The 15,490-nt window shown below is 35.6% G+C and overlaps 1 protein-coding gene across 1 annotated transcript; it reads left to right on the plus strand.

Moving 5' to 3' along the window:
• Positions 1–8,016: 8,016 nt before the first annotated feature.
• On the plus strand, positions 8,017–15,213 carry LOC112052407 (cytochrome P450 4V2-like; the record flags this gene model as incomplete). Its single annotated transcript, XM_052888902.1, has 8 exons — positions 8,017–8,149; positions 8,623–8,808; positions 9,248–9,444; positions 10,127–10,193; positions 11,112–11,304; positions 12,207–12,358; positions 13,273–13,449; positions 15,059–15,213. Coding segments are annotated over 8 exons (1,260 nt in total), but the record flags the coding sequence as incomplete, so codon positions are not given.
• Between the last annotated feature and the right edge of the window lie 277 nt (positions 15,214–15,490).

Raw genomic sequence — 15,490 nt, forward strand, 5'->3', positions numbered from 1 at the left:
AACCGTCAAAAAACCAGTCAAGTGCGTGTCGGGCCACGCGCTGTGTAGAGTTCCGTAGATTAAATGAGACAAGCTTCTAGTTTTGTGTTAGGGTAGCATAGGAGAGGTACAGGACAAGATTTCAACTTTATACCTCAAATACCTGTTGAAATATGTGTACCAGCGTGAAGACACGTAAGAAGTGACGTCAGAACGTTGCCAGGGCGGCGAGTAGTCAGCGCGCGGTAAGCTTGTGGTGAAGCTTTTCCGTTACGTGTCCGAGGCGTAATAATAACATACGACGTTATCTGGTTAAAGCCGAAAAGGAAAAAGTATCAATATACTTGCTCACGAGATTACCGCCATGTGGAATGTTGAGTCAACTATTATTGTTCCGATAGTTGTTTCAGTCAATGGTCTTATAGCGAAAAGCTTCGACCAACACCTTAAGAAGCTTTCGCTTAACTGTTGGATCAAGAGTCGGATACAGAAGGCACTGATTCTTGAGACGGCGCGTATTGTGAGGAGGTTCCTCACTCCAGAGCCCTGACCACCGGTTGCTTGGGCACTCAAATGTCCCGCAGCGGGAGGGTTGTTTTTTTTTTATACATTTTTAATAATGTTTTGTATTTTATATTTATATTGACATTGTCAAAATTTAAAAGAAGAACAAATAAATAAGTGAGAGAATAATAACAAACGACGTTAAAAGTTATGATTTATGAATTAACCCCCCCCCCCCGTACTGTTCCTGGTTTTTAAAACCTTTTGTTTTATTCTTCACAAGTTAGTCCTTCATTACAATCTCACCTGATGGTAAATGATGATGCAATCTAAGATGGAATCGGGCTAACTTATTAGGAGGAGGATGAAATCCGCACCCCTTTCGGTTTCTACACGACGTCGTACCGGAACGCTAAATCTTTTGGCGGTACGTCATTGTTGGTAGGGTGGTAAGCAGCCACGGTCAAAGCCTCGTACGTGACGTAGTCTTGCGTAGGCATGTAGTAGCGATGCGTGCGGTAAAAAATACTTTAATTGCTAATAAGATACATCATAATATAATACACATATCATTTTAATTACATATATACTTTAAACAATTGTACGCGCTGTAAATGCTCATAAACTATTTTTTTAATTTATGTGAACTGTCTGTCTGTATATTCACGATAAACTCTAAGAATTACTGAACGGATTTTAAGGCGATTTTCACCAATAGACAGATTATATTATAGAAAGGGGTTTTTAACGTTTTCCACCAACGTTTCTCTAAGATGTGGAATGCTCTTCCAGCGTCTGTTTCCTAACAATTTGTGCTCCTTCAAGGCAAGAGTGGTGAATAGGTTCCTTCTAGACGAGCACGCATCATTTTAGAGCTCATCATTGGTTTCCATCAGGCATGACAGTCAAGCGCAAGCTTATCCAGCTTATCTTGGCTTTCATCGTAAACCGTCATAGATACATAAAAATGCATGATAGAAAAAGGGAATGCCCATTCCCGGCCCAGACCTACCCTACCCGCCCGGCAATTTGCTTATATCTAAAAAAATCTTGATAATTCTACTTTAATAATGAAATGAAAAAAAATTACATAATCAAAAAAAGTTTGCTACAACTTTCATGACAATTTTTAATTCTTCTAACTAGCTGACGCCGCGCGGTTTCACCCGTGTAGTTCACGTTCCCGTAGGAATACGGGAACAAATTAGCCTATAGCCTTCCTCGGTAAATGGGCTATCTAACACTGAAAGAATTTTTCAAATCGGACCAGTAGTTCCTGAGATTGGCGCGTTCAATCAAACAAACAAACTCTTCAGCTTTATTATATTAGTATTCATCTCTAATTTGTACACAGGGGACAAGTTAAAATCGTTAACCATACAGCTTGAGTTTTACAATATTTTTTGAAGACTTATGATTGATTTATTGGTTCGTTTTCTTGTTTGTTAAGCTTGTGGGTAATAGAAAAAAATAATGCAAAAGAAATAATAAGCTTCAAATGTATTTTCGCCGCTTTGCAAAATATATTTGCCCTAGAAGAGATATAAAAAATGCATTTTTCTTCAAGAAACATACTTTTATTATGCCAATTATTTTACCAGATCATTTATACATCATATTATCATCTCCAAATACTTATATACCCCCGGGTATACCTGGGTTCTCTGGACCGACGTTGTATGGGCCTTTCTCTTTTATACTTTTACAAAAAAGTCCTCTACCAATTTTATCTTCTAAACATTGTCAAGTACAATGCGTTTAGGAGATTTTCTTGCAGATGAAGTCACGGACATTTCAACGTTTGCCAGTAAAGAAATATTTAAATAAAAAATATATTCAGGGTTACATACCGGAAAGACGAATAAACAAAAAATCCAATTTTAATTAGTTACATATTATGCTTTGATTATTTACCAATTTTTACTTCACTGTTAACATTATGAGTGCAAGATAAGTTTAATTAATTAATTAGTTAGAATAAGTAGATCCGAACGAAAGTCACCGACATAGCTCAACGAGCCGCAAAGCTGAAGTTGCAATGAGTGGGACATTTGTACTCGTAGTTCGAAGAAACGATGAGCGTCGGGGTCCCAAGGTGGAATGTCGACCCCGCAGTGTTGGCAGACCTCCCACTAGGTGGAAGGTCTCAACCATATACCGAAGATATCAAGCAGGTAGCCATTGGATGCAGGCGACTCAAAGTTGTGTTATTCGAAGTCTTTGAATGAGGCCTATGTTCAGCAGTGGACGACCATCGGCTGAAGATGATGATGATGATTTTTTTTTATAAATTCTTTACCCTTGACTACAATCTCACGGGATGGTAAGTGACGATGCAATCTAAGATGGAAGCTAACTTGTTAGGAGTTGGAATAATTGGATGAAAATCCACACACCCTTTCGGTTTCTACGTAAGACGTACCGCCAAACGATTCAGCGTTCCGGTATGTCGTATACCGGAACGCTGAATCGTTTGGCGGTACGTCTTTGCCGGTATGGTGGTAACTAACCACGGCTTAAGCCTCCCACCATCCAGACCTGGACCAATTGAAAAATCTTCAATCGGTAAAGCCACTGTGCATACCACTGCGCCACGGAGGCCGTCAACAATAATGATGATGATGATGATGATGATGATGATGATAATGATGTATGTACGCAGGTCACTATAGAAATGCTAATCTGAATTATTTTTCTTTTTAGAAAAATTAAACAGCTAGATCGAATGGATATCTCTCTAAGTAGGTCCAGTCTGGACCTACATTTAGACTTTATAGATGACTAGCGAACGCTAGTGGCTTCGTCCGCGTGGAATTCAGTTTTTCACAAATCCCGCGGGTACTATGGATTTTTCCGGGATCAAAAGTAGCCTACGTGTTAATCCAGAGTAAAATCTATTTCCATTCCAAATTTCAGCCAAATCTCTTCAGAAGCCGCAGCGTAAAAGAGGAACATACTTGCACACTTTCACTTACACACGAACTTTCGACTTTACAATATTAGTGTGAAGTGTGATAGTGTGATGTGATGTGATAGGTACCTTTAACAATTTAGGTATGATAGGGATAAATTAGATCAATGCCACAGAAAACATATGTACAAGTATCAATGCTAAGTGTAATTTATGCTTTTGACTATATTACACAGCCTTTCTTCATGAGTACTGTTTGCCAACAAACAAATTAAAAATGAGGGTATAAATCACTAGTCATTTCACACCTATTAATAATTATAATTAACTTGTTCTTAAATTAATGAAAATAAATTTGATTAATAAGCTTAGAACAATTAGATATGGTTATTATAGTTTTTATAAAATTTTATAAACAATCCATACATAATTTAAAATAAAAAAGTTATGAAATGACATGCGTTTTCTACCTTCATTTCTAATTTATTTGTTGGTAAACTGTCAAACTCATCAAGAAAGGCTGTAGTATGGTCAAAAGCATAAATTACACTTAGCATTGATATTTGTACATATATTTTCTGTGGCATCTAATTTATCCATAGTCAGTTGATAGTCAAATTTTTCCTCAAATCAAACGTGTTTGTCAAAAAATTTTATTGTCTGCAGCTTTGTTTCAACCGTTGCTTAATGAATCGTTTGAAGCATTTGTTAATCATTGCTTGAAAACTTTGACAAACAAGTTTGTCAAGCATATCTGACCGTTATAGGGCTCCTTTTTAAGGCAACGATTTTTAACAAAATATGTTTTTTCTAGCTAGTCCTTGACGGCGATCTCATCTAATGTTAAGTGATGATACAGTTTACCGGTAGCAATAATACATTATATAAAATTAGTTACGACTGGCTGAGCAGGTGGGCCTAGAGTGAGCCATAGTGATGTGCACTCACTGAGCGTAACTGTCGATAACTATTTGCCATCTATACGATGTTTCTATAATAAAACAATTTTTATTTAAACCTTTTTATATCATTTATGCATATCTCTTGTTTTCTATCAGTGAGTAAGCAATGAGATCAAGTGTAACAATTTTGATGCCATAGTGACTAAACTTAAGTAAAAGAGTGTGGTCAACACAATAGATTGCCTTGGAAAGATCACAAAACACACCAACAGCGTTCTTAGAGCTTTCCCATGCTTCATAGAAATGTTTTAAAAGTTTAGCCCCTTCATCAGGTGTATTGCGACCTTTTGTACAACCATACTGTTCAGGATGACATAAGTTATTTAAATTAAAATGACTTAAAACTTAATTTTAAATGATTTTCTCAAAACCTTGCTAAATGTTGGCAATATTGTAATCGGTCTATAATTATTAAAATGTATTATATCTGCTGATTTAAAAATTGGTATCAGTTTGCCATGCTTCATTAAGTTCGGAAACATACCTAAGTCCTCATATTCATTAAAAATAATAGCAAAGTGGGGAGCAATGACGTCAATGATGTTATGTTATTTGTAGTGGTAGGGTAGGGATAGGGTAATGTAGGGGTATGGTAGTGTAGAGTAGGGATAGGGAAAAAGTGCACATAAGTCAAAACGAAACTTGACCGGGTCTGCTAGTTTAAAATAAAAATTAAACTAAAAGTAATGTAAAATGAAAAAAGTCATAAAAAAACATTCTATAACTAAATGTCATCAGTTGATACTATTCATAAGTAGATATAATATGCTTGTAACTGTCGAAACGTATTATAGTATAGAAAAGGAACTATCGATGAGATGCGATAATAACGTACAACACAATAATTATTTAAGTATGCCATTAGCTATACTTTAACTTATGGTTAATTAAATGTAATCGGTGTCAAAAGGCGGGGAGTGCGGGCTACTTAAGGTAGTGATTATGTAAACTTATTGTTTTTAAATTTTATTTACACATATTGTACGGGGACCGATTTACTTGGGGACTTGAGACTTTTAACGTTAGTTTTCGTGTTAAAAATATTTATACTTAACACATTTGCTCTTAAAAAAGTGTCTCTTATATCACCAATTTCAATTTCAATATCATACCACGCACTTGTGCCGCAAAGTAATGTAAAACGCAAGTTTTATCATTCGTTAAGTTAATTTTAAAATGATAAGCACTTATCTGCCATAAAAACTCTTTGCTAAGATTTAAAAAAGTACCATTCGTTTTTAGACGGATGATAAAGGTTTTAAAATACATTACATTACAAGTGCGTAATGAGATACATTACATTATTGAAATTGGTGAATTAAGAGATACTTTACGAACAAATGTGTTATAAAAATATAAGTTCACTTTATTAGTAAATTGCTACTTAGTTTTTACAGTTTTCCTTTTAAATTCATTAAATATTCTACTTCTTTCTCGTATCGATAAAGAAGAGGAGGAGGAGAGTTAGAGAGAGAGAGAGTGTCAAGGTTTTAAAAGCTAATTTTTGTAAGATTAACAAAAATTAGCTTAATAATAAAAAAGAAGCTTAAGCTAAAAAACTTTAATATTGTACAAACAGATCGATAAATAGTTGTAAATGACCCGTTATATCTTTCAACGACCTATCAAACGGTACTACATATTATGTTATAATCAAATTAAAAAAAAATAAAAAAAATTAAAATTTTACTTTACGAATCTGTTCCCATTTTTAACGTTCATACTCATGGTATATTACAGCTTTTAGATATAGTCTCTGCACTAAACAGGCAAACGGACTTAGCAAAACTATAAGGGTTATTTGTGGACTACAGAGCCCTAATGAATACTTCTAAAAAACACCCGTTATCCATTGATTTATGGAATCAGTTTAACGTTTTTTAAAAGTTTTTTTTGAATTTAGTTAGAAGCCGTGATAGCCAAGTGGATATGACCTCTGCCTCCGATTCCGAAGGGTGTGGGTTCGGATCCGGTCCGGGCATGCACCTCCAACTTTTCAGTTGTGTACATTTTAAGAAATTAAATATCACGTGTCTCAAACGGTGAAGGAAAAGCATCGTGAGGAAACCTGCATACCAGAGAAATTTCTTAATTCTTTGCGTGTGTGAAGTCTGCCAATCCGCATTGGGCCAGCGTGGTGGATTGTTGGCCTAACCCCTCTCATTCTGAGAGAAGACTCGAGCTCAGCAATGAGCCAAAGTTGATAATATCATAATTATGTATTTGGTATTTTAGCAGACTTGACATCATGTTTACCGTGCTTCTAATATTATTCATAATTGTGACGTGTTTAATTGCGTGGAGAAGGAAAAGCTTGGAAAATGATGAACCTCCAATTCTCTCGGGAAATTTGCCACTTATTGGACATTTGCACAAGTTTGTTCTGGATACCAGTCGAGTAGGTAAGTGAGAAAACGATTTTTGAATAGTTCGTATAATCGTAACGTAAAAACATATCGGACGCATCTCATCCAACGGATTTTAGTATTATTTGTTTACAAAGCCATGTAAGTGCGTCCACTGATCCGCATCGTACGGATCGCATTGAAAGAATTTTATCTACAGTAAAATTAGAAGTCCGTCCGATACTTAAGGTCCGTTTATTGCTATTTATGGTCCGTGCCGTGGCAGACAAAATAATATTTTTCTATACAGTATTTATTAACGTATTTATATCTATCGTAACGCGACTGCTCAGACGTTGACAGACGCACACTGCATATAGCCCGCCAGCTAAGGTCAACCGACCGAGGTCAACTCTCGACCTTTTGACGGTCAGTCTTTCATTTGCACTGATCTAACCGATTCTTTGAAGGCTCTCATTTCGCGGTGCAATCGCCGTATTTTGAAGGCCCGGGCCGCCATTTTGATCAGCTGATGGGCCCCAGACCAAATTCGCAGGCTGGCGCCGGAAGTTTGCACACACAGGGCATAAAGTTACTTCAATCTGGCACTGCTATTAAGCAACTGTATCTTTATGTATTATATTTTACAGTATTATGGAATTATACGAAAGAATTGATGCAGGAATGCACACAAGTCGGAGGAGTTGTAAGGATTGTAATCGGACCTGCGACGTTCTACTGTAAGTATTACCTTGTACATATGTTTTCTGTGGTATTACCAAGTAGTAGTAGTAGTAGTAGTAGAAATGTAGCATTGGGTAGTTGACATAAGTCAAAACTGATATAGCCACTTTATAATTTCGATTAGTACTTGGAAAAAGGGTCCGAAATAAAAAAAAATAGTAAACGAATAAATAACTCAACTTGCGAATTTAGTCTATTTTCTAAACGCCAAAAGCACTGTCGGCCATTTCATGTCGTCTGGCTGACCTATTCATTATTTTGGTCATTAATTTCAACCCATTAAAATAAACATTGAATCAATTGACAATATGTCATCTACCTACTGTATATATCCATGATATATCCACCAGTAAGCACCTGATGACATTTGTTACATATAATCTCGATTTCGTATATATGTCATAATAAGCATACGTCAAAGATAGTAAATTAGCCTGCTAGTAAATAAATATACTTATACGACCGATTATCTATCATTAAACCGATGTAGGTGCTAAATAACTCGCAGTTTGCCTGGAATTACGTTAAATGTAGAGGTGATAATTTCTATAATGTGGGTGATTGACGTTGTCATAAACAAGACAAACTTTCAGGTATCACGGATCCAGATGACTTCTACACGGTAGCGAACACGTGTCTACAGAAAAACTTCATGTACCAGTTCGCGAGGCCGTGGCTGGGCGATGGTCTGGTCACTAGTGACTGTGAGTGTTTGTATTTGTATTAAAACTGATAAATTCTTATTTGGGGGGGGGGGGGGGGGGGTTTACCCCAGCTTCGTAACGTAACGCGTTACGGCGTCACCCTGTCTGGCTTCCCATTCTCTCACGCACGCACGAACACAGAGTATACAGGTGTCCCGTAATGAATGAATAAAACGCAAATAATAAATACACCACCTAATTATCCAAAACAATTTTTTCTATCTTGAATCAGATTTTTCAATGCTGTAGCTGCTGTAAGATTTCAAAGATCTGATTTTCGTTTAATTACGGGGCACCCTGTAAGTATATAAATTACAATGCTTATTTTCCTACCCTACCCTATGTTTTACCATTTACCATTACCCCAAAATTCATCTTGATTGGTTCAGCCGTTTAGCCGTGAAAAGGTAACAGACTTTCTTTCGAATTTATAAAATTAGTACAGATTTGTGTTTTGGTTAAATTCTTCACAGCATCACTATGGATTGCACATCGCAAGCTCTTGAATCCAGCATTCAGTCAGACTGTGCTGGATGGCTTCATGGACGTCTTCAACATACAAGCTCGGCGTCTTGTAAAGGACTTGGAAAGGGAAGTCGGCAAAGGGCCGTTCGATCACTACGTGTATCTACGGAAAAATGCTCTAGAAATCACTTTCTGTAAGTACTGAACACTAGAATACGTATTTATACTTTTATACTTATACTAATATTATAAAGGTACGATAGGTTACGTCCTTACAAATTCACCGTACTCACAAATGATCCGAATACTGAGCACACACATGCACAATTTTATCTTTTATGTAGTTTTTACGTTTCCTGAACACACAACTCGACACTGTAGACGATATTTAAGTATTATTTGTTTAAAAAACTTTCGTTCTTGACCACAACTAACATTGAGATGTGGAAATTTACTCTTTTGAGCGCCTCATTTTTCACGACCTAGTAATACATCTAACAGTATTTAACATCATTGATCTGGACCCTTTAAACTTGCTACCTTCCAAAAACAAACCATGTTTTAAACCATACTTTCCTACTGAACTTACTTAAATGGGCTCACAAAGATGACATCTAAAATTATTAATTCCAGCAACAGTATTCGGTGTGGACTTATCAGATGACAAAGTGCTAAGTGACAAATACTCACACGCTACAGAAGAAATATTCGAAGTCATTGGAGAAAGAATCCAGAAGTTCTGGCTGTTCAGCGACTTTCTCTTCAGGTACTCCTCATTGAAGAAGAAACAGGACAGGAATCTGAAGATCTTGCATAATATGTCTAATACGGTAATCGTTGTTTCCTTTTTCCTCAAAAAAACCAAACTCTTTTTACTAGCTTTTATTTAAATTGCATACATATATGTATGTAAGTATGTATGTTTGTTCTGGTGAAATTTCGCAACTCAATTTTGAAGCAGATGTCTTCAATCAATTGCGTTGTGTTGTATACCTACAAGTTCTTCTACTTTGTGACGTCATTCTAAATCCAACATGGCGGCATAACTAAGATAGCGGGCTAGTTTATTTTAAATGCACTCTACAAAATGGGTATCAAATGAAAGAGCGCGCTAAGAGTAATTCGAAACATAAAGTGACGTCACTAAATCCATATAGCGGTCTTATTGTTTATAGGCAAGCTTTTATATCACATATTATATAAGTGACTGAGACAGTATAGTAGTTTCAATTTTTTTTTTACTTTAGCGCATTCAAATAAAGATTGTTTGAAAAAGGTTTTTTTACTTTTAATTCATTTATTTGGATTATTAATTATATACATATAGTATGCTATTAAAAACATAAATGAGAAAACTCATGAGTTAAATGCAGTCGTTTCTTGCTTTTCCACTCTTGTCTTTCTTCCGTTATAATTCCATCTTTTTTGTTGTCTGTCTCTTCTTCTTTTCCTTCTCTAGGGTAGCATTGTGTTACAATCATTCTTATATGTACCTTTTTTTAAAATTTACAGGTTTTAAAAAAAAGAAAGGAAAAATACTTGAAAAATGGCAGCAAGGCAGTAGAAGAGAAGATAGGTGGTAAATATTTGTTTTGTATTTAGTACAGATCACGTTATTATTATACTAAACTTCACCGACGTATGATTCAAAACATGGCGTAGGTATGGTTTTATATTAACCTTCTTCACTTCTTCTTCAAAAAAAGGAGGAAGTTCTCAATTCAGCGCGTATTTTTTTTAATGTTTGTTACCTCACAACTTCGTCATTTTTTTTTTTTGTTTGAAAGAGTTTCCCATTTATTTTTTATGAAAATCGAATAAGTAATTTTATATTAAAATGAAAATAACGTAATTGCCCGTACTGTGGCGCTTTCATTCACTATTCTATGACACACTAAAACCAGAAAAATAAAACACCGCCTTCAAAGTGATCAGAAGGTAGCACATACGATGTTATTTTTCGCTTTTTAGTTTATTTTTGTGATTTTGAAGTCGGTTCAACTTTTTTGTTAAAAAGATTTTATCATTCATTACCATCTAACATTATTTTTTGACTAACTTCAAAAAAAGCAGAAGGTTTCTCAATTCTACCGTACATATTTTCCTTGTACATAATATGTATTCTTTAGTAGTATATAAGTAGGTACTGGCGTACTTAGGTTAGTACTTGTAACTTGCAAGTAGTAAGGTTATTTTGACGAAAAACTGTCAAATTTAGTTGGCTTAGATATATCGTAAATAAAAATAAGAAAAATATTTTTCAAAGTAATTTCATGAAATAAATATTCTAATATAACGAAAACTAAAAAATAATGGTAATTCGCATAAGAAATACCATTTACATGAAATAATAGTTTATATCAAAGTAAATGTTAATAAATGTTTAAGTTTCTTACCGGTACTTCTCAGCAGAGCCGATGATAGAGTTGTTAGTAAAAATCAAACATGACTTTTCAAAGTGCTGATAAATTAAGCCTATACTTGAAAAAAATTTCAGGTGCAAAATGTAAGCCATTCATGGATCTACTTCTGGAACTGGCGATAGAGAAGGGCGCCTTCACGGACCAAGAGATCAGGGAACACGTGGACACCATGCTGTTTGGAAGCCACGATACCACGGCTACTGCGCTTCTGTTCACCATGCTTCTGGTAGCATCCCACCCTGAAGTACAAGAGAAAATATTTGAGGAGTAAGTCAAATTCTACGAAATAAGCTGAGCGGCCACGTATCTATAAATTCTATAAATATTTTTGAGGTTGTAAGGGGTAATTTCTGGATCTACTGAACCGATTTAAAGAATTATTTTACTGATAGAAAGCCACGTTTATTGCGAGTAACAAAGTCTTTATTTTATCCCCGAATTTTCATGGGTCTGATAACTACGCGAGTACAACAAACCCTTAAAAAATGCTTTTGAAACGCGTCGAACTGAGAACCTCCTATACTAAGAAAAATGTCCTGGTCCGAGATACTAAAAATACGTCGCAAGTATCAGACACTATTACGCTTGTAGCGCCAACATCTATACTAATATTATAAAGCTGAAGAGTTTGTATGTTTGTTTGATTAAACGCGCTAATCTTAGGAACTGCTGGTGCAATTTGAAAAAATCTTTCAGTGTTTGATGGCCCATTTATCGAGGAAGGCTATAGGCTATATTTTATCCCCGTATTCCTACGGGAATGGGATCCACGCGGGTGATTCCGCGCGGCGTCAGCTAGTGTTGTATAAAATCTTCTTAAGTAACGTGGTGTTGTTTCTAAACGGCACAGTAAGCTGCAACATTACTAAGTACACGGACAGACATTTCAATCATATTTAGAAAGAATACAATAAAGATTATCTTAATAACTATAATATGCCCACGTGGAATGGTGGCAAGAATACTGGCTGCATTACCGCGCTGGACAGCCCGGCTGATCCTTGATTCAAACATAAGCAAGCTCTTCTGTAATCAGTCTAAGTATACTGCATTCATTTTACGTATGCTGCACCTAGTACATAAGTAGTAATTTGCAAGCTCCTTACGTAAGCAGCTCGTTTAGGTAAGTATCTTATTATACATAGTACTTATTCAAGAAATTGTTCAAGATTGCACAGTGTGTTCGGTGACGAAGACAGGGACGTCACAAAGCTGGATCTGTCACAGCTGGTGTACCTAGATGCAGTGGTGAAGGAAAGCATTCGAATGTATCCCATCGCGCCGGTGTCTGGCAGAGAGTTGGACCAAGATGTTAAACTACGTAAGTTCTGATCTTTCTGAGAGGCGCTGCAGTCCTTCAGTTTTATATACTGCACGATTTAATCTAATCGAAACATCAATCGTGATCGTTAGAAATATCTATATCGTTAAAATTGACGGACACTATACAATTAAAATTTAACTAAACAGTTCGCCGGTTCAATTAAAGCTGCACGTCTATTAAACTGAAATAGTGACGTATTAATAAAGAGGCAGAGGAGTATATTGCCCCGGGACAATATAAAAAACTCCTTGACTCTTGCCGAATTAAACAGGTCTATAGGCGGACGAAGTTGCGGGCGTCTCTAGTAAACAAAAACTAATTCTACAGTATCAGGCCACACCGCAGTAACAGTACTCTCACACAATATCACACTAATATTATAAAGGCGAAAGTTTGTGTGTTTGTAAGTATGTTTGTTCCTCCTTTACGCTGCGGCTACTGAAGCGATTTGGCTGAAATTTGGAATGGAAATAGATTTGACTCTGGATTAACACATGGACTACTTTTCATCCCGGAAAAATCCATGATTTCCGCGGGATTCGCAAAAAACTGAATTCCACGCGGACGAAGTCGCGGGCGTCCGCTAGTTTTGTAATATGTCTTACTACCAGCTAGTGATTTTTTTTCGTTTTGTTGAGCAAATATTATGAGTCTGCCTTCCTAACCGGTGGTAGAATCTTTACAAATAGTTAACTGACGTATCAAAAGTGCTTGTATACTGAGCCTACTTGAAATAAATAAATTTTTGATTTTTGATTTTTTGATTTTGAGTACACATTACCAGTGTAACATGTATGTCGAATTTTAAATGCACATACCTCATAATCATAATTATTTGCTCTTCAAAAAATATTTTAATTGTACTTAAATCACTTGTTAGTTCACAGTTTTAATGCAATTAATTGTTACAGGAAACTGTACTCTACGGAAAGGCAGATCTGTTTTCATGCTAATGTATGGGGCACACAGACACCCCATGTGGGGTCCAGACGCTGAACAGTTTAAGCCAGAGCGTTGGCTTGACCCCACATCTTTGCCCAAAAACACTGCATTCGTTGGCTTCAGTATCGGAAAGAGAATTTGTATAGGTAATGTGTATCAGTTCCCAATATAGGGTACTTTATCATCATCACTAATTTCTTCTAATAAATGAGTTTTTTTTAATTGTAAGTATGCTAATAAGTGTAAGTTGTAAGTATGGTAGTAAGTGTTGAGTATGCTTTAAGCAGTTTTGTAGAAGTAACGAATCGCTAAAAAACGCTCTATACCAAATGTCATATAAGAATGACATCGTCGCTTAGTAAGATCGTTATAATAATAATAATAATAATAATTTATTTATTTGCTTTAAACATGGGTTACACTTGTAACTTGTATGGGTTATATTTGTATGGGTGTTCAAACAAAATTACATATACATATCTTTGTTATTTGTGCGTTTATAAAATGTTACATTAAATTAAAGAAAGTTAAAAAATACGAATTTATAGTCTTATATCTTATATTATAAAAACATTCATATATTAATTAGTTAGTCAATATATTAATTAGTCAATATTGACCTTATTTACACGAATGTCTGATAAAAATTGACACTGAGGATGACACTCGACAGGTTACATTAGGTAGCTAACATACTTCAAACTTAGTGAATTGGTCGGCAGAAGGGATGCTAAACCTACTGGTGTATAATACGTAGGTACTTGTGTTTCAATTACGTATTTTAATTACGAGTAAATCAAATATTGCCCACACCTGCTGGCCTATTCACTATTTTGGTCTTTATTACCAACCTATTGAATTGGACTCAATTAAATAAAAATAAAAAAAAATAAATAAAATCTTTATTCACCAAAAAAAATATACATAAAACCATAAGATTGCCTGTGGTCTCCACACTAGATTGATCTGTATCGTGGAGACCAGGTAGGATTTTCTAATGTTTTCCGTTGGACTAGGACTAATTACAAAAATTACAATAAATAGGACTACATTACAAAAAGAAAAACATTACAAAAAAGAAAAGTAAAGTAAAACACTAAGCAGAAACATTAGATGGTGTACACAATTATTTTAGCTTATTTCATATTTGCATTGAGTAATTCTTCAGTGTCTGTATAAGTTAAACTTTTTAACCAATTAGTTATTGTTAGACTTGCCTGATTTACTGAGAGGTTGCAAAGATCACAGGACCTTGCAACAAAGTTGTAGACTTTTGCATCGACATATGGTGTGAATCGTCGAGCGAACTCAGTTTTCGCAATTGGGAGATTGACCTTGACTATTCTTTTTCCAAATACCTTTTTTACATTTGGGGATTGTAGCAATTGTCTATGTTTTGACAAAGCTGCTTTTAATATAAAGAGTTGACGAACTGTAAGCACCCCACATCTTTATGTAGTAGTGCGGTTGAATATTTGTATGGTTTTTTTAGCATTACTTTTAATACTGATCGTTGAGCTCTCTCTAGATCTATTAAAATTGACAAAGTGTCATCCACTAGTAAGCACCGGATGACGTTTGTAATTTGTATCATAGTATGTGCATGACATTTTGTCAATTGATTTGTTTTTTATTTTGATGGGTTGATAATATAGATCAAAATATGAAATAGACCAGCTGGAGAACGATGTTTTTGGGCAATCCATTTGTTATGTCAACTATCACGAAGGATCATCTATTTATTTCTGTTTTCAGGTAAAACTTACGCCTTCATGTCGATGAAGACTACTCTAGCGCACGTGTACCGACACTACCGGACTAGTGGGGACTACTCGCAGATGGTGCTCAGGATAGATGTCGTGCTGAAGGCAATGTCGGGACACCACATTACTATTGATAGGAGGAAATAAAGACATTACATTACATACATGCAACTTTTTTTTATTTTGTACTAGCAGACGCCCGCGACTTTGTCCGCCCTTAGACCTTATTACTACCCTTACAGTAGTATCACTGTAAAAATGGAGTAACTTCTCCCGTTTTCCCAACATTTCCCTTCACTGCTCTGCTCCTATTGATCTTAGCGTGATGAAAAGTATACCATAACCTGCCCAGGAGTATGGAGAATAATTATACTAAGTTTCGCTAAAATCCGTCGAGTAGTTTTTGTTTCTATAACGAACATAC

Source organism: Bicyclus anynana, chromosome 24 (genome assembly GCF_947172395.1).
Source record: "Bicyclus anynana chromosome 24, ilBicAnyn1.1, whole genome shotgun sequence".
NCBI lineage: Eukaryota > Metazoa > Arthropoda > Insecta > Lepidoptera > Nymphalidae > Bicyclus > Bicyclus anynana.